General features: G+C 41.7%; 1 protein-coding gene across 6 annotated transcripts in view; it reads right to left on the bottom strand.

Annotated features, from left to right (window-relative positions):
* The window catches only part of NF1 (neurofibromin 1), a 265,222-nt gene extending 256,225 nt beyond the window's left edge, over positions 1 to 8,997 (bottom strand). For 2 of the 6 annotated variants that reach the window (XM_058164229.1, XM_058164226.1), the window contains exon 1: positions 8,545 to 8,995. In XM_058164229.1, the coding sequence (XP_058020212.1) occupies positions 8,545 to 8,604 (60 nt within the window). In that variant the 5' untranslated portion in view covers positions 8,605 to 8,995. Of the gene's footprint in view, positions 1 to 926; positions 967 to 8,544 lie in introns of those variants that run through there. The other 4 variants (XM_058164230.1, XM_058164228.1, XM_058164231.1 and 1 more) reach the window with 3 other exon arrangements.
* Between the last annotated feature and the right edge of the window lie 10,806 nt (positions 8,998 to 19,803).

Raw genomic sequence — 19,803 nt, forward strand, 5'->3', positions numbered from 1 at the left:
ACCATTTTTCACCCTTAGAGCCATTGCCGCATCCTCATGGTCACATGAACAAAATTCAGACGCTTGGCAATTGACTCACAGTTATGACGGTGGAAATGTTCCAGGGTTATGTGATCTCCTTTTGCAACCTTCTGAACAAGCAAAGTCAGTGGGGAAGGCAGACTTACTTTACAACCATGTTACTAACTTAACAAAAGCAGTGATTCACTTAACAACTGGCGAGAAAGATTGTAAAATGGGGCAAAACTCACTTAACAAATGTTTTTCTTAGTAACATACATTTCGGGCTCAATTTTGGTCGTAAACCGAGGACTACCTATATTGTGGCATAATTTTAGTTAGACAGTCAACAATTAACAGCTAACACTCCGGTTTCACAGATATTCATATATATATGGGCCAAGAGAAATTGTTTTCCTCTACCACTTATAAATTCTACTAGGAAATCTCAGTTTTTCTCCCAAGTCACCCACATATTATTTTATTAAACAACAACCATGCCAATTCAGCTACCTACAGATAGTCCTCAATTTACGATCACAATCGAGACCAGAATTTCCATTGCTAAGCAAGATGATTGTTGTTAAGGGAGTCACATTCAATTTTACAACTTTTTTTGCCACAGTTAAGAGTCCCTCATTGACTTTGTTTGTTGGAAGCCAGCTGTGAATGTCACAAATGGCAATCATGTGACTCCACAATGCTGCAATCATCTTAAATACATGCCCATTGCCAAATTTTGATCAAAAGACTTGTGGGGATGCTGCAACAGTCATAAATGTGAGAACTAGTTGTAAGTCACTTTTTTCAGTGGCATTGTAACTTTGAATGGCTGCTAAACAAATAGTTGTAAGTCAAAGACTACCTATAATAAATTGCCGTTTTTTGTAAATTAGCTAGCATGTGATCCTTATACCAAGACACACCTTTGTCCATCTGATCCAGATGACCTGATCTAACCAGCCTTCAAAAGTTCTGACAAATGTCTTTCTTCTTAATCATGGCGTTAGGGGAAAAAAACATGAAAATATCAGAGATTACACCTGGGGCCTGTTTGCCTACAAACCATAAGCACTATTGCGCCTCCACAGATAAATATTACAAATAAGACAGATGGGGCAAACTAATTGCATTCAGATAAAACTATAGGCCAGAATTTCAGAGAAGCCTGCATAATTTTTTAAACTGTGCTGCTCTCTTCCCCTGCCTACCTCATTCTGTTTCATTTTCTTCATCAGGAGATGATACACAAGAACTCTTGACCATCTTTTGTGCATGTCTGTCTCTTTGTGTGTACAACACAATAAAACATAACACAACAATAATGTAACATAGAGTCAGTTTACTACAGGAGACTGTGAGTTCTAGTCCCTCCTAATCCCTCTTTAGGCAAACCAGCTAGTTGACTTTGGGCCAATCACCAGCAGACTCTGAATCCTAGTCCCGCCTTAGACATGAAAAACAGCTGGGTAACTGGGTAGCCAGTCACACTATCTTAGCTCAACCAATTCATAAGGCTGCTGTTGTGGAGGAAATAAGAGAAGGAAGGAATATTATGTATGTTCACCATCTTAAATTACTTATAAAGTAATATAGTAATAAAGTAATAAAGAGAGGATAAAAATCTAATGAATAATACTTATTTTGTTAAAACAAGATGCTCAGGTTCATTCACTCAACAAGCTAAGATATTGAATACCCTAAAATCACTTAATACACATGTTCCTACAAAAACTGAACATCTGGATAAGTTTCACCTAAAAATCAGTACCAGAAAAGGGGGGCTCTGGGAGAGAGTTACTTCTAGACCAAGTATATAATATATTTTTGATGAAATTTTGATTGGATTTCAGATCAACAAGCAGTGTTGGATCAACCAGCAGGTACCGCATTTCAAAAACAGATGTGGGTCCAGAACAAACAATACATTTGTTTTCATTTATTTTTAACTGAACTGCAAGTCAATACAGCCAACATGGTTATGTTCTAGCAATATAGTTAATAGTGTTCATAATATTCACCTTCTATCGTATCAAAAACGGTAATTTGGTAAACACCTTGGAGATCCCAGATAGCTTCATCCAAGGTTTCCAAGGGCTAAGAATGTGCCTTTCTCTTCAAGATGAGCAAGAAATATGAAATCTGGAATATACATTTAGGCTAAGAAATGCTGACCAATTTATTTTTTAAACTCCAAAGGAAAGACGTATTTTATTAATTCTTCCTTAGAAATGAAGTAGAAATGCTTTCTAAACTGCTATACCACATACATAGTCTACAAAACCCTGCCTGCCTAAAATTAGGCTCAGAGAGGTAATTTTTTATGTCACTTAGAAATGAGGGAGAAACATAGCCCTAAATGGTTGAAGATCAGGTAAGCCAGAGAATTGGAATCTGGCAAACGAACAACCCCAACTATGTTGATCATTAGACAAGTTTAAAATGCTAGCATTTTGCAACCCAACTCTTGGAAGCATAGATTTTACCTCTCAGAAAGACAAGCCTCCAAGTCCTTCTAGCAGAATTTAAAAGACAGACATTGGACAAACCAGCCATTCCCTCTGCTCAGTTAAAAGTCCTATTCTATTGACTCTCCCTCTCCCTCAACATTATTAGCTGTGCAATACAAAATTTAACTTTGAAAATTTGTGCTTAGAACTGATATTTTTCATCTTTCCCATCCTTTTTTCCTTTTGTGTTCTGGGTTTATAGTAAACTTATGAACAGGGAATGTCTTGTTCCCATTGACTGTACTTTCACACCGAACAGTGGCATAAAAATTCATTGAGCAAATAAGAGTGGCCTCTAACTACTCTCACTGTTGCTACAAAACACAAGCAAATCAGATTTTTTAATTTGGGGGAAGCAACAAGGAGGTACTTCCAAAGACAACCTCGATAGTCATAATCAACCACTGTACACAATGTACATTTCATTAGAACGTTTAGGGCAAAAGGCTATTTTTTTTAAAAAAAATATCAATTTAAGCCTATTTTCCAAATGAGCAACAATTAAACCAATCTATTATAAAAAAAGCGATAAAAACATCTTGCTCCCCAATCATTTCCCAGTCTATAATTAAACAATTGAATCTATATCATCACTCAAAGCTGTATCATTTCTTCTTTCATATTCACAGGAACAATTCTCATTTTAACAAGAATTAATGTTGGGGAAAAAAAGTTGGATTGCTCAGTCAGTAAGAGAATGGATTCACATAGTGTACGTCATAATATGCTTTGTGTCATGTGAGAAATAAGCTACTAAACATTATAAATCATGTATCACGGTTTGTTACTTGGGTAACAGGTAACTGACATATTAAACCATGATTTAGATGTGTTACATTACACTTACAAAATACCCCTATCTTATCCAGAGCATTATTACATTTAATTTTTACTGCTGCAGATAGTTAAATAAATAAACCATGTCCTATTAGTGTTCTATCTTGGCTGAATAATTTAAGTTTCTCTGAATCCTGCCTTGGTGTCTGTCATCCTCCTCCTCACTCAACATAAATATTAATTTTACTTTTTTTACATTAACAAGGAAAATAGTTGATCCTTAAGATAGTCCAAAAACATTTCAACTCAGGTGGACAATTATAAGCCTGTACATGCTGTATGGTACTCAGCATCCTCCTTATTTAGGATATTGACTGCCTCCATTTTTCGAAAAGTCTGTGGGATCTTATTTAGGATAAATAAAATCTTCTCTATTTAAACACACACACACACATATATATACACATATACATGTGTGTATATATGTGTGTGTGGATGGATGGATAGATAGATAGATAGATAGATAGATAGATAGATAGATAGATAGATAGATAGATAGATAGATAGGATTAGATAGTTTCTAAATTTGTTTGAGCATATGGCAGCAGTCTAATCTGTATCGGTTTCTGTGCATAAACTCTATTGATCCACCCATTACAGCAAAATGAAATAAGAACGTGTGTCACATTTCTCCTCTGACTTTCCTCATCAGAAAACATGGGATTAATTGAGGGTCTCCATGGGATAGATGAGGGGAGCAATCTCTCCCACTTAAAGGACCCCTAGGATGGTTAGCATAGACAACTTGTTTCTTCCAATCCCACTTTAGACAGTTCATATTTTATTATTCTTCATACAAGGAAACCGCACTGACATGCTACAAGAATGGAATTCAAACATATCCACAATTATAAGTTTATTCCAGAGAATTCCTGTATCCCATAAGAAAATAGTGACAACAAGGCCTTTCCCCATGTTATCCATGGCGATTCCAAATTTGACCAACAGGCATCTATGTTCAAAACCAACCAAATTTAAGACAGATTATATTTACTTTCTTAATACATTTCCTATAATGAGAGCCCAGAAGAATCTTCAACTCTTTATCAACTCTACCATACCCAAAAGACAAATATAAATGGTCCTCAATTTATGACTTTAGCTGAGTCCAACATTTGTTGCTAAGCAAGACGGTTAAAGTTTGCCCTATTTTACAAACTTTCTTGCCACAGTTGTCAAGTGAATCACCAGTTTAAGTTAGTAAATACAGTTAAGTGAATCTGGACTCTCCATTGGCTTTGCTTGTCAAAAGGTAATCAAATGATGCCTGGGACATTTGCAACCATTGTAAACATAAGTTGTCAAGTGTCTGAATTTTGTTCATGTGGCCGTTGGGCTGCTGCAACAATCATACGTGTGAAAAATGGTCATAAGTCATTTTTTTCAGTGGCACTGTAACTTGAAGCATGTCTCAACAAACTATTAAGTCCAGGACTACCTGTACTACTCTGATTGTGAGGAGGAGGAGGAGGAGGAGGAGGAGGAGGAACCACCACCACCACAACAGGAGGAGGAACTGTATTACGTCCAGATATTTTTCCATCTCACTCAAAAGAAACGTATCCAATATTTCTTTGGCTTTCCCACATGCATTTTGAGACACCCCTTTCTGTGGAATTCGGCAACCACCTATCCCAGACTATTTCAAAAGAAAATAGTTCAAGTGACATCAGGAGACTTAAAGTAACCAACATGGTTAAGATTTTCAACAAAGCTTTCCTCTCTAAAGTCTTCCTCATAGAGAGGAACAGTAGAACATCACTCAGCTACCCACAGGCCATCTCAAAACTTCATGAAGAAAAAACTACCAGATCATTTGCTTTCTTCTAAGTCATCCCAGGCATCCCTTAAGCAAAGTGACAGCATGCTATTAACAAAAAAGAGAAGAGTGGGATCATCACTTTAGAAATTAAGATCCCCTTCAGTCCACATTTTAATAGCTTATACTCATGAGAGAATGGCATATTCCTATATAACTAAAACATATACAATATCTATTTCTTCCCACAGGAGATGAAGACTCTATTACATACATAGTCATCACACAAGTTGGCTAATTTCATCCTAACTAGAAAAGAACCAAAAAATATCTTTCAGTTCTTTTTGCCTCTATTCAAAACTTAATGTGTTTTTTTTGTCCTGTTGAGGTAAACTCAACCCATTTTAGCCATGCTTTTACTGTATACAGAATAACAGAGTTGGAAAAGACCTTAAAGGTCTTCTAGTCCAACCCCCTGTTCAACAGGAAAGCCTATACCATTTCAGACAAATGGCTTCCATTGAGGACCTATATACTGCACAAGTGAAAAAGAGGGCTGTGAAAATATTTACAGATCCCTCGGATCCTGGACATGAACTGTTTCAACTCCTACCCTCAAAACGACGCTATAGAGCACTGCACACCAGAACAACTAGACACAAGAACAGTTTTTTCCCGAAGGCCATCACTCTGCTAAACAAATAATTCCCTCAACACTATCAAACTATTCACTAAGTCTGCACTATTATCTTTTCATCGTTCCCATCACCCATCTCCTTCCACTTATGACTGTAACTTTGTTGCTTGTATCCTTACGATTTATACTGATATTGTTTCCTGATTGCTTATTTGTACCCTATGACTATCATTAAGTGTTGTATCATTGTTAAATTTGTACCCTATGACAATCATTAAGTGTTGTAAGTGTTGTACCTTGATGAATTATCTTGTCTTTTTATGTACACTGAGAGCATATGCACCAAGACAAATTCCTTGTGTGTCCAATCACACTTGGCCAATAAAAAAAAATCTAATCTATTCTATTCTATTCTATTCTATTCTAAGTTGTCTTAAAAACCTCCAGTATTGGAGCATCCACAATTTCTGGAGTCAAGTTATTCCACTAATTTATTGTTCTGTCAGAAAATTTCTCCTTGGTTGGTTCTCTCCTTGCCTCAAAAAGACAGAAAATGAAATATGCCAAGCAACCTTCCCCAAACGTGAGCGCAGCTATTCCTGTGCAATTTGGGTACAGGTTGGGTACAGCTTTCCCTCAATCTGATGCCTCTGATCAACTGAACATTGGGTGGAACACTGGAGTACAGGTAGTCCTCGACTTACAGCAGTTCATTTAGTGACTGTTCAAAGTTACAACTGCACGAAAAAAAGTGACTTAGGACCATTTTTCACACATGACCGTTGCAGCATCCCCCTCCCATGGTCACGTGATCAAAATTCTGATGCTTGGCAACCGGCTCATATTTATGACCTTTGATGTGTCCCAGGGTCATGCAATCCCCTTTTGCAACCTTCTGACAAGCAAACTCAATACGGAAAGCTAGATTTACTTAACAACTGCATTATTAATTCAACAACAGCAATGATTCATTTTACAAAGGACGGCAAGAAAGGTTGTAAAAATAGGATAAAATTCACTAAACAAACGTCTCGCTCAGCAGCAACAGAAATGTTGGGCTCAATTGCGATCGCATGCTCAAGGACTACTCTGTCATAGTTATTCTCCAACCAATCTGCACAGCTCCAGATTGAGAAATCCTGCTCGTCCATCCTAGGAATAATTCCCATCAAAATTACATTTAAAGAGCTCTCTCTCTTTTACACCCTCCTCCCTCCCAGGTATGAAAGTCTGCCCCACTTTCCTCCCATGTTGTTGTTACTTGCAAAGTCGTGTCCGACCGATCGCAACCCCATGGACCACGTTCCTCCAGGCCTTCCTGTCCTCTACCATCCTCTGGAGTCCATTTAAACTCATGCCGACTGCTTCAGTGACTCCATCCAGCCACCTCGTTCTCTTTCATCCCCTTCTTCTTTTGCCCTCAATCTTTCCCAGCATTAGGCTCTTCTCCAGTAAGTCCTTCCTTCTCATTAGGTGGCCAAAGGATTTGAGTTTCATCTTCAGGATCTGGCCTTCTAAAGAGCAATTGGGGTTGATCTCCTCTAGGACTGACCGGTTGGATCGCCTTGCAGTCCAAGGGACTCGCAGGAGTCTTCTCCAGCACCAGAGTTCAAAAGCCACCAATTCTTTGGCACTCAGCCTACCTTATGGTCCAACTTTCACAGCCATACATTGCAACTGGGAAAACCATAGCCTTGACTACACGCACTTTAGTTGGCAGGGTGATGTCTCTGCTTTTTAGAATGCTGTCTAGATTTGCTATAGCAAATCTAATAATAACCCCCATCAAAATTACATTTGAAGAGCCCTCTCTCTTTTATTTTACACCCTTCCTCCCGTGAAAGTCGGCCCCACTTTCCTCCCATGTTGTTGTTACTTGCAAAGTCGTGTCCGACCGATTGCAACCCCATGGACCACGTTCCTCCAGGCCTTCCTGTCCTCTACCATCCTCTGGAGTCCATTTAAACTCATGCCAACTGCTTCAGTGACTCCATCCAGCCACCTCGTTCTCTTTCATCCCCTTCTTCTTTTGCCCTCAATCTTTCCCAGCATTAGGCTCTTCTCCAGTAAGTCCTTCCTTCTCATTAGGTGGCCAAAGGATTTGAGTTTCATCTTCAGGATCTGGCCTTCTAAAGAGCAATTGGGGTTGATCTCCTCTAGGACTGACCGGTTGGATCGCCTTGCAGTCCAAGGGACTCGCAGGAGTCTTCTCCAGCACCAGAGTTCAAAAGCCACCAATTCTTTGGCACTCAGCCTACCTTATGGTCCAACTTTCACAGCCATACATTGCAACTGGGAAAACCATAGCCTTGACTACACGCACTTTAGTTGGCAGGGTGATGTCTCTGCTTTTTAGAATGCTGTCTGGATTTGCTATAGCAAATCTAATAATAACCCCCATCAAAATTACATTTGAAGAGCCCTCTCTCTTTTATTTTACACCCTTCCTCCCGTGAAAGTCGGCCCCACTTTCCTCCCATAACAGCCCGCAAGAGGTGAACGAACACACCCACACGGAGGCCTTCCTCCCCGCCTAGCTCCTTCCTACCTCTCCCATGCCAAGCCGAAGAGCCTGGTTGGGTTCGTCGTCCTCCACCGGAGCCGGCCTGCAACCTATCCATCCTTCCCATCCCAGGGAGAGGAGAGCCCCGCTCCGGCTGAGGAAAGGAGGCGACCCCCGTCCTCACATCCTCTTGGTCCCCACCACCCCGAGCTTCTTTCCTCCCCCCTCCTCCTCCTCCTCCTCCAGAGAAGCCCATTTACCCTGCGGGCTCCTCCTCACACAGCCCAGGCCACTTTACCTGCTCGTCGAAGCGGTTCACCACAGCCTGCACCCATTCCACCGGCTTGTGGGCCGCCATCTCCCGCCGCCCGCCAGGCCGAGAGGGGGAGACGGGGACGACAAGAAGGGTCCGGCCGGCGCCCCCTGCCCTTCGGCTCAGTGCAGCCGCCGAGCTCTCAGCTCCCCTCCTCCTCCTCCGCCGCCGCCTTCTCCTCAGCCATCAAAGCCCACCGGCCACCATGACACCACACCGGAAGCGGGAAACCGAGTCCGCCCCCAACACCAGCCCGGGCCGCCAGAGGGGAGAGACAAGTGGGAAGGGATGGAGGGGTGGGGGGGGAAAAAACGACAAGAGCAAAAAGGCGCATGCGTGAAGAGCTCGGCCAAACGGGGTGGGGGAAAGGACGGGCAGACGCGAGGCCAGGCGCACGCGCGCCGGTGCACGGAGGCTCAGGAAACCCTCGGCCAGCAACGCGCATGGGCGTGAAGGGGAGGAGTGGCGCTTGCGCAACGGGCTAGGGAAAAAAAAAAAAAGCGGCGCCGGGTTCGAGGCATGCCCGTGGGTAGTACGGCGTCGGCTCGCGAAAGCGTAAGAGCTGCGCGTGCGCAATAAACGAGGCGAGACCCGGAAGTTGAAGGAAATGCGGAGGAAAAAGCCAATGAGCTGCGCCCGTCCCGGAGGAAGGCGCTGACAGCCACTGCACACGCGTTGACTCGCTCGTAGGCGCACGCGCAAAAGCCGAGAGGTGTCTTCCAGGTGTTAATACAATCCTGGGGTTATTAAATTAGTTAACTCACATATTTCAGCAGAAATGAAATAACATTGGGGGAGAAATTATTTAAGCTGTTCTGCAGGTTCTAGGATAAAAAAAAGATGTATCGAATATAAAATGCATGTTATGGTTATATATCTTAATTAAACCAGCTCAAGGACCGAAAACGGAAGGTTTCTACATTTTTCTAAATATTTTCTCAGTTGAGTAAAAACAAGATAGATTTGGAATAATGGATTTTGCATTTTATTAGTGTCTTAAAAGAATTCAATAGCTTCCAAAACCTGGTTAACCGCCAAAAAAAAAAAATAGATGTTCAGATGATTCAAATACTAACCCACAGGTCATTAAAGCTGCTTTATCAAAATTATGGGCTACGTTCCAGTCAGTTGATTTAGAAGTAGATAAGGATCCTTGGAAAGTTATCTAATGATAAAACTCTTTGTTGACCTTTTGGTATTACGTACTTCATTTGTGGGTTTTTGTTTTGTTTTGTTTTTAAGAAATGGAATAGGAGGTAGCAGATACTCCACTGAGTACTGAAACTGCATCCAAATCTCCATTGTTACATCAGATATTTTCCTCCTTCCTCATGTTCCGATTTGTTTACCATTTTGCCTGCTCCAGTTCCCAAAAACCTAGAAGGTTGGATAATATAAAGATGGATGATGCAGGCGCTGCAGGTCACAAAAGGTTATGCCTGTTGATGAAATTTATTAATTAGAAAAGATGCTATGAGGCTCCTGATGTTTCGCTATCAGACTAATTTTGGTCTCCCAACAATAAATATGTCTCTGTAATTTGAACAGAGCTTTGTAACATTGAAGAGCTTTGTAACTGCCTTCTTCATATACATACACATATTTCCCAATCTAGCCTACAACTCTGAAATGGTTTCTCAGCCAAATGATAGCCAGGCCCAAATTGACCTGTGAAGGTTCTCCCTGCCTTAGATGGAAGAGTAGCCTAAAAACCACACCATTTTATCATACTTGTTTTATGCAGGAGATGGAAACTGTTCCCAAACAGAATTTTAAATTGAAACTGAACATTTATTTTAAAGTTCTTCCAAATGCCTAGTTTTTGAACTGGCAGTCATTCCAATTTTAAAACTTCAATTTCAATTTAAGAGCCAATGTCTGTAGTGACTTTATCCACTAGAGGTCACCAAAACTTTTTTCACCCTGGAAATAATGAGGAAGAAGCCTGGTAAAAATTGTCTTTTATCCATTTAAAAGAACTGGAATGCTGCATTTTTTAATGTTCATGTTGTTTGTCGTTCTGCTCTGAGGCAACCTTATTGCTTAATGTAAATGTGTATCCCGTCTTTCTAAGCCATGAATTGCAACTGGGTTGTATTGTGGAAATCGCCATTAAAAAGAAATGAAATGGGTCAGACACGACTTCGCAACTAACAACAAAGCTGAGAAGCAGACTAAAAGGAGAACTATTCTCCATGAAAATTTGCTTCCCTTCCATTTGTGGACTCGTATGCAGAGACAGATAATAAAGTAATAAAAAAGAACAAAAAAGACAAGATCACGTTACATTGAGTTAAAAAGATAATCCTCGACTTGCAACCACAACTGAGCCCAAAATTTCTGGTGCTAAGTGAGACATTTGTTAGGTGAGTTTTGCCACATTTTACGACTTTTCTTGCCACAGTTGTTAAGTGAATTTCTGCAGTTGTCAACTTAGTAACATGGTTGTTATGTGAATCGTTGACTTTGCTTGACCCCATAACGCTGCAACCACCATAAATATGAGTAGGTTGCCAAGCACCTGAATTTTCAGCACATGACCATGGGGGTTGCTGTAATAGTCATAAGTATGAAAAATGTTATAAGTCACTTTTTTTCAGTGCCGTTGTAACTTTGAACAATCACTAAATAAACTATGGTAAGTCGAGGACTTTTCTCTCTGGGGAAACTGAAAAGAAAGAGAACGGGAGAACAAGCAGCAGCAAAGTGGACTGACTCATAGAAGAGACTATTTGTAGCTCAGGGTTGAAATGAAGGCTTGGTGTTCTCTGAACTTAATGGTTTTCTTGCAGATATTTCATTACCAAATTAGGTAACATCATCACTGCACCCAGTTAGGAGACCTGAAGGACCAAACCCAGGACAGATCATCCTGGAGAATATCTGTCTACTCTACATCAAAGGTTCTCAACCTTGGCAACTTTAAGATGTTTAACACTTCAAATCATGGTATTATCTATTCTGTATTTCAGCATTGATGCTACAACTCCTGCAAAGAAAATATAACTGCACAGACAGTTCTGTTCTTATCATTATTTCTACTTTTGGAAGAAATATCCATCTGGGTTCAGTTCCAAGTGGGGAAAAAGACACTGGAAACATGGAGACTGCTTGGAAAGATGGTTTAATGGTGGACAGGATCACATAGCTTGAGTTCCTGAACAGAAAAGGGCCGAGATGCTGAGCGCGCCCTGGCTTTATGCTTTCTCTGAACTTTGAACTTCCTAGGGCACAGGAAGAGTGTCCTGATTGGTTGTCAGACTCCCAGGGGGTGGGGGTCTTAGCTAGCCTTGCTGGCTGATGTAATCTTCCCAGGTGCCATGTGGTGAGTTTCTGTTGCTAGATGGGTCCTATTGTGTTGCAGATGATGGTTCATTGACAAAGGTGGGGAAAATGAGTTTCTGCCTCTGGCCCATTGACAAAGTTGGGGGGAGGCAGGAAGCTGCAGGGAGCTGCTTTGTCCTTAAAACATGTTTCTCCATTTCTCATCCAGGGAAATATAATATTCTGCCCTTTTTAATATTTCCTAAGATATTTCATTCTTATAACAATAACAGAGTTGGAAGGGACCTTGGAGGCCTTCTAGTCCAACCCCCTGCCCAGGCAGGAAACCCTACACCATCTCAGTCAGATGGTTATCCAACATTTTCTTTAAAATTTCCAGTGTTGGAGCATTCACAACTTCTGCAGGCAAGTCGTTCCACTTATTAATTGTTATTAATTCTAGGAGGGGGGGTGCTTCCTACACTACTTTGAATCAAACATAGTACAGTATAGTATAATGTCATGTAAAATAATGTAATGTAATCTAAAGAGCTACCTTATGTAGTGGTTTGGGGCAGCAGCCTAAAAAAACAATGACTTGGGCATGAAAGCAGGTAGATGACTTTGGCAGGTCACTCTCTTAAAAAAGGCAAAAGTTCCCCTTGCACATATGTGCTAGTCATTCCGGACTCTAGGGGATGGTGCTCATCTCAGTTTCAAAGCCAAAGAGCCAGTGCTGTCTAAAGACATCTCCGTGGCCATGTGGCCGGCATGACTCAACGCCAAAGGCACACAGAACGCTGTTCCTTCCCACCAAAGGTGAACACTATTTTCCTACTTGCATTTTTTATGTCCTTTCGAACTGCTAGGTTGGCAGAAGCTGGGACAAGTCACGGGAGCTCACCCCGTTACGCGGCACTAGGGATTCGAACTTCTGAACTGCCGACCTTTCGATAGACAAGCTCAGCATCTTAGCCACTGAGCCACTGCGTCCCTCACTCTGTCTTAGACCTTCAGAAAAAGGGTAGGGAAAATCACTTCTGAAATTTTACTAATAAAATTGCAGGGCTCCACGTAATCCTCAAGAGTCAAGACTTAACTAAAATCCCCCCTCCCTCAAATATATAAGCCTCCCTCCCTCAAATATATTGTAATCTGAGAGTACAAGCTTTGTTAGGATTAAGATAGGAAAACGGGTCAATGTGGGTCTCATAAGCTATAATTATTCATTTAGTGACCATTCAAAGTTACAATGGCACTGACAAAAGTGACTTATGACCATTTTCACATTGACAACTGTTGGTCAGGTAATCACAATTTGGGTGCTTGGCAACAGTGTTTTGGGGTCAGCTGATCCAGGAGTGAAATCCAGCAGGTTCTGATAGGTTCTGGAGAACCATTAGCGGAAATTTTGAGTGGTTTGGAGAACCGGCAAATACCACCTCTGGCTGGCCCCACAGTGGGGGTGGGAATGGTGATTTTGCAGTATCCTTCCCCTGCCACGCCCACCAAGCCATACCCACAGAACCGGTAGTAAAAAAAATTTGGATTTCACCACTGATGTGATCCCCTTTTGCAGACTTCTGACAAGCAAAGTCAATGGGGAAGCCGGATTACATCAGCAGCAACCATGTTGTTAACTTAATAAATGCAGTGATTCACTTAACGAGTGTGGCAACAAGTTCATAAAATCATGAGGCACAGTTCCCATAACAACTGTCTTGCTTAGCAATGGACATTTTGTGCTCAATTGTGATTGTAAGTTCAGGACTACCTATACATTCAGAATGATGCATAATTCAGGTATAGGCTAAGAACAATTACAGGAAGGAAAGAATTTGGAAACCAGACAGGTTGTGTGATTAAGAATCTTGTGACTTACAATACAATCAGAATAGAGCTAAAAGAGACCTTGGAGGTCTTCTAGTCCAACCCCCTACTCAAGCAGGAAACCTATATCATTTCAGATAAATAGCTGTCCAGTCTCTTAAAAACCTTCAGTGATGAAGCACCTGGAACTTCTGAAGGCCAGCTGTTCCACTGCTTAATTGTCCTCACTGTTAGGAAGTTTCTCCTTAATTCCAGGTTGCTTCTCTCTTTGATTTGACCTCCTCTTCTTTTGTGGCAGCCTCTTATATGGAATACTGCTATTATGTCCCCCCTAGTCTTTCTTTTTTCTAGACCAGCCTTTTTTTCTATGGACTTGGACATTCCATAGCGATGAAGTTGATTCATTGTGTATTCACATTACGATAAATAACACTCTCATCCTCCTGGATGTGAAGATGCTAGATCAGGGGTCTGCAACCTTAAACACTCAAAGAGCCATTTAGACCTGTTTCCCAAAGAAAAGAAAACACCGGGAGCCACAAAACCTCTTCCCGTGCCTGACTATTTCTTGAGCGGCCACAAAAATAGCATATGTAGTTGAATTAAATGTTCTGTTTTCTTCTGAAACTTTCTTTACTTGGATTTATCCATGGTTGGCCTATCGGGGGTTGAAAAGCTCAATAAATCACATGTCGGCGGATGTCACACATTGACGCATATTTTGAATGATAGGGAGCCACAGCAGAGGGGTAAAAGAGCCACTTGTGGCTCCAGAGCCACAGATTGCTAACCCTTGTTGCTAGATAGATAACAAAAAGATCCTCATTGCATTCTTTTTTTTAATATAAATTTTTGATTTTATATTTTGATTTTCTTCTTTCTGTTGCGTTTTTTATTTATTTTTGATCCTGAAGATGAAACTGAAATATTTTGGCCACCAAATGAGAAGGAAGGACTCCCTGGAGAAGAGCCTAATGCTGGGAAAGATTGAGGAAGGGTGTAAAATAAAAGAGAGAGGGCTCTTCAAATGTAATTTTGATGGGGGTTATTATTAGATTTGCTATAGCAAATCCAGACAGCATTCTAAAAAGCAGAGACATCACCCTGCCAACTAAAGTGCGTATAGTCAAGGCTATGGTTTTCCCAGTTTCAATGTATGGCTGTGAAAGTTGGACCATAAGGTAGGCTGAGTGCCAAAGAATTGGTGGCCTTTGAACTCTGGTGCTGGAGAAGACTCCTGCGAGTCCCTTGGACTGCAAGGTGATCCAACCGGTCAGTCCTAGAGGAGATCAACCCCAATTGCTCTTTAGAAGGCCAGATCCTGAAGATGAAACTCAAATACTTTGGCCACCTAATGAGAAGGAAGGACTCCCTGGAGAAGAGCCTAATGCTGGGAAAGATTGAGGGCAAAAGAAGAAGGGGACGGCAGAGAATGAGGTGGCTGGATGGAGTCACTGAAGCAGTTGGCATGAGCTTAAATGGACTCCAGAGGATGGTAGAGCACAGGAAGGCCTGGAGGACCGTGGTCCATGGGGTCGCAATGGGTTGGACACGACTTTGCAACTAACAACAACAACAACTGCACATTTTGTATCTTTTTACAGAACGTATACTTGTATTTTGTTCCCTTCGTTCTTTTTTAGTTATAAATTTGACAGAAATCCGTTGCATTCTGAATACTGGTAGGTGCAAAACTTAGACAAGAGAACTTGCTTATAAGCATCCTGGCAGCATCTGCTTGGATCAATGTAGGAACAGCATTTTTCCCAATACAGATAGTCCTCGTACTAACAGATAGTTAGTACAGATAGTACTAACCAGTCACTTAGTAACCATTTCAAGTTACAACGGGCAGACCCTGAAAAAGTGACTCTGGATTCAGAGATCTGATGCCCCCCCCCAATCATGTGACCACATTTTGGTCGGTCAACAACTGGCCTGCATTTACTCCTGTTTGCAGTGTCCTATGGTCATGTGGCCCCAATTTATGAGGTTTTTGTCAGAAAGCAGGCATTTACTTCCAGTTTCTAGAAAAATCGCCCCATAGTGAACCCTGGGTTCACTTAACAACCACTGCATTTGCTTATTGGCCACTGCATTTGCTTATTGGCTGCTGCAAAAAAGGTCATAAAATTGGTGTCAGATTTAATGACCATCATGACCTATGATCATAATTACAGGCTCAATTACAGTGGTAAAACAAGGATTACCCCTATGATTTTACTAAATATTACAAACACTGCAATTAACATCACTTGACTGGCATTATATGTAATTATGTAATAGGATATTAAATGGTATAATTATATTGCTATTATGTAACATGCTATATATTTTACAGGAGAAAAAGCTTAGCCTGTATATAATATCCTATTTAGTATCAGAAAAAAAACGCAAAGAAGTTTGCTGGCTCAGGATGAGGCATCGCCAACACAGAGTTGGCATCCAGTTAAACTCCCTCATGAACCAAAAAAGCAAAACTGGCTGAGGAACTCTGGGAGTTGAAGTCCACAAGTCTTAAAGTGGCCAAGGTTGGAGACCTCTGGTTTAGAGGATTAAGCAGCAGTAACAAAACATGGTTGGTCTATACCAGGGGTCTCCAACCTTGGTCCCTTTGCTTTGCTGGCTGAGGGACTCTGGGAGTTGAAGTCCACAAGTCTTAAAGGGACCAAGGTTGGAGACCCCTGATCTATACCTCAAAACTTTGGTGAGATGTTGCTCATTCTGGGCTGAGTGGACAATGAGGTTTCCTGCATAGCTAATGACTGCCCAATGGAAGCTACTTTGGTTGTGTTTGTCACACTAATAGACAGGTAGTCCTCGACTTACGACTGAGCTCAAAATTTGTTGCTAAGTGACATTTGCTAAGTCGGTTTTGCCTCATTTTACGCCCTTTCTTGCCACATTTGTTAAGTGAAACACTGCAGTTGTTAAACTAGTCACACGGTTGTTAAGCGAATCTGGCTTCCCCATTGTCTTTGCTTGTCGGAAGGCTTTAAAAGGGGAAATCACATGGATAATGCAACCGTCATAAATATGAACCAGTTGGTGAGCATCTGAATTTTGATCATGCGACCATGCAACGGTCGTAAGTGTGGAAAATGGTCATAAGTCACTTTTTTCAGGGCCGTTGTAACTTCAAACGGCCACTAAACGAAGTCAAACCTGTAGCCACCACTATCAGCACACACATACACAAGACAAAGTTAATGACCACCTACCCACCCATCTAGTACCGCCTTCACTGATCTGTTGAACGCAGTGGTGAAATCCAATTTTTTTTTACTACCGGTTCTGTGGGAGTGGCTTGGTAGGCGTGGCTTGATGGGCGTAGCAGGGGAAGGATACTGCAAAATCTCCATTCCCACCCCACTTTGGGGCCAGCCAGAGGTGGTATTTGCCAGTTCTCCGAGCTACTCAAAATTTCCACTACCAGTTCTCCAGAACCTGCTGGATTTCACCCCTGGCTGAAAAGCATGTGAATACAGCTGGTTTTTTTTTTTTGTTTACATTTATACCCCGCCCTTCTCCGAAGACCCAGGGCGGCTTACAGTGTATAAGGCAATAGTCTCATTCTATTTGTATATTTTTTTACAAAGTCAACTTATTGCCCCCCCAACAATCTGGGTCCTCATTTTACCTACCTTATAAAGGATGGAAGGCTGAGTCAACCTTGGGCCGGGCTTGAACCTGCAGTAATTGCAGGCTTCTGTGTTCTTAATAACAGGCCTTACCAGCCTGAGCTATCCGGCCCCTGGTAACTTGCAGGTGTATCTGTGTCCACAGTAGCCTCTTTTCCCTCCTACTTTTTCTCACCAAACCTGTCTTTGGCATTTTTATATACTTCCAGACTCGATCCCACATTGCATTCCACACATGCTGCTGGAGGGAATGGCTGACTCTCTGCCAAGCAGGTTGCGAAGTCCAGACAGGTCTCTGACTGTTTGCCCTGAAAATCAAAACATGAAATAACCATCATGGGATTCAGGGTTTCCTAAGCAGAAACAACGACCTATAAACACAAGAGCTTGTTTTTCCACAAATTCTCAAACTTGTTAACTTAGAAAAGGTGTACAAAGTTTACTTTATTTAGCATCTCCTGTTTTAACTGCCTCAGATCTCACATTGATAACAATTGTTATTCATCCGAGACTTCGACAGGGTGGAGTGGCAGACAGCTGCCAGCATCTTACCTACTTACATTTAAATGGTTATTGCAGACAGAAAGCTTCTTATTGCTCCATCACAGACTGGGGGTTTTCTTTGAAGTCTTTGCAAGGTTTTGCAAGACAATATGAAATATCTTGCATATTTTTCCAGATATGTGTTTGTGTGCATGTAAGGGTGTGCATGTGAGGGTGTGCATGTAAGGTTGTGGCTCTGTCAGTATATATTTATATGTCCATGTGCATCTCTGTGACAGAGAAATTACAGGATTCAAATGTTGTTCAATGTATGGCTGTTAAAGTTGGATCATAAGAAAGGTTGAGCGCCAAGAAATTGAGGCCTTTGAACTCTGGTGCTGGAGAAGACTCCTGCGAGTCCCTTGGACTGCAAGGCGATCAAACGGTCAGTCCTAGAGGAGATCAACCCTGACTGCTCTTTAGAAGGCCAGATCCTGAAGGTGAAACTGAAATACTTTGGCCACCTAATGAGAAGGAAGGACTCCCTGGAAAAGAGCCTAATGCTGGGAAAGGTTGAGGGCAAAAGAAGAAAGGGACGGCAGAGAACGAGGTGGCTGGATGGAGTCACTGAAGCAGTCGGCAGGAACTTAAATGGATTCCAGAGGATGATAGAGGACAGGAAGGCCTGGAGGAACGTTGTCTGTGGGGTCACAATCGGTTGGACACGACTTCGCAACTAACAACAACAAAAATCAAATTGGCTCAGAGAAAACACCCAATGGTTGGGTGAATCCATTCTGGTCTCTTCCAGTACCGCGTCATAGCATGCCAGAAACCAGGGCACGCAAACAATATGATCAGCTGATCGTCAGGTTTTCGAGGCACGCATGCACACTGGTCAGCTGATTGTCAGGTTTCCGAGGCGCGCATGCACGCCAGCCAGCTGGTGGTCGGGTTTCTGGCACTCTGACACGTGCACGCCTTCCAGTTTGGGCACTCTGTGCTAAAAAGGTTCGATATCACTGCCCTAGCCCAAACAAACCTAGATAAGGAAGCATGAGCCAACATATACAGGTAGTCCTTGACTTATGACCACAATTGAGCCCAAAATTTCTGTTGCTAAGTGAGACATTTGTTCGGTGAATTTTGCCCCATTTTACAACCTTTCTTGCCGTAGCTATTAAGTGAGTCACTTCAGCAGATAAGTTGGTAACACAGTTGTTAAGGAAATCTGGCTTCCCCATTGACTTTTCTTTTCAAAAGGTTGCAAAAGGTGATCACACGACCCTGGGACACTGCAACCATTCTAAGTACAGTTGTAAGTACATTTGAGTTTTGGTCTCATGATCATGGGGATGCTACAAAAGTTATAAGCGTGAAAAATGGTTGTCAGTCACTTTTTTCAGCGCCACTGTAACTTTGAACTGGGGTGAAATGCTTCCGGTTTGGACCAGATCGCCCGATCTGGTAGCGATGGTGGCGAGTGGTTCGGAGAACCAGTAGCAAAAATCCCTGCCCCCACCCATGCCCAGCTGAGCTGTGTGATCATCAGAGGCTTTTTTTTTTTTACTTTTAAAAGCATTTTTTCTTCGGCTGAAAAAATGCTTTTAAAAGTTAAAAAAAAAGCCTCTGATGATCATGTGGCTTAGCTGAGATCGCTGGAGCTTCTTAAAAGCATTTTTTCGGCCGAAGAGGTTGTAAAAAAAATGCTTTTAAAAGGCTCCGACGATCCCAGCTGAGTTGCCTGATTGTCAGAGGCTTTTTTCTTTTAAAGGCAAAAAAAAAAGTTTTTTAAAAAAACCACCAGCCTCTGACGATCAGGCCAAAGAGGTTGTAGAAAAAATGCTTTTAAAAGTAAAAAAAAAAGCCTCTGATGATCATGTGGCTTAGCTGAGATCGTTGGAGCTTCTTAAAAGCATTTTTTTGGCTGAAAAATGCTTTTAAAAGGCTCTAATGATCCCAGCTGAGTTGCCTGATTGTCAGAGGCTTTTTTTTCTTTTAAAAGCATTTTTCTTGGCTGAAAAAT

The sequence above is a fragment of the Ahaetulla prasina genome, chromosome 1, assembly GCF_028640845.1.
Source record: "Ahaetulla prasina isolate Xishuangbanna chromosome 1, ASM2864084v1, whole genome shotgun sequence".
Classification (NCBI taxonomy): Eukaryota; Metazoa; Chordata; class Lepidosauria; order Squamata; family Colubridae; genus Ahaetulla; species Ahaetulla prasina.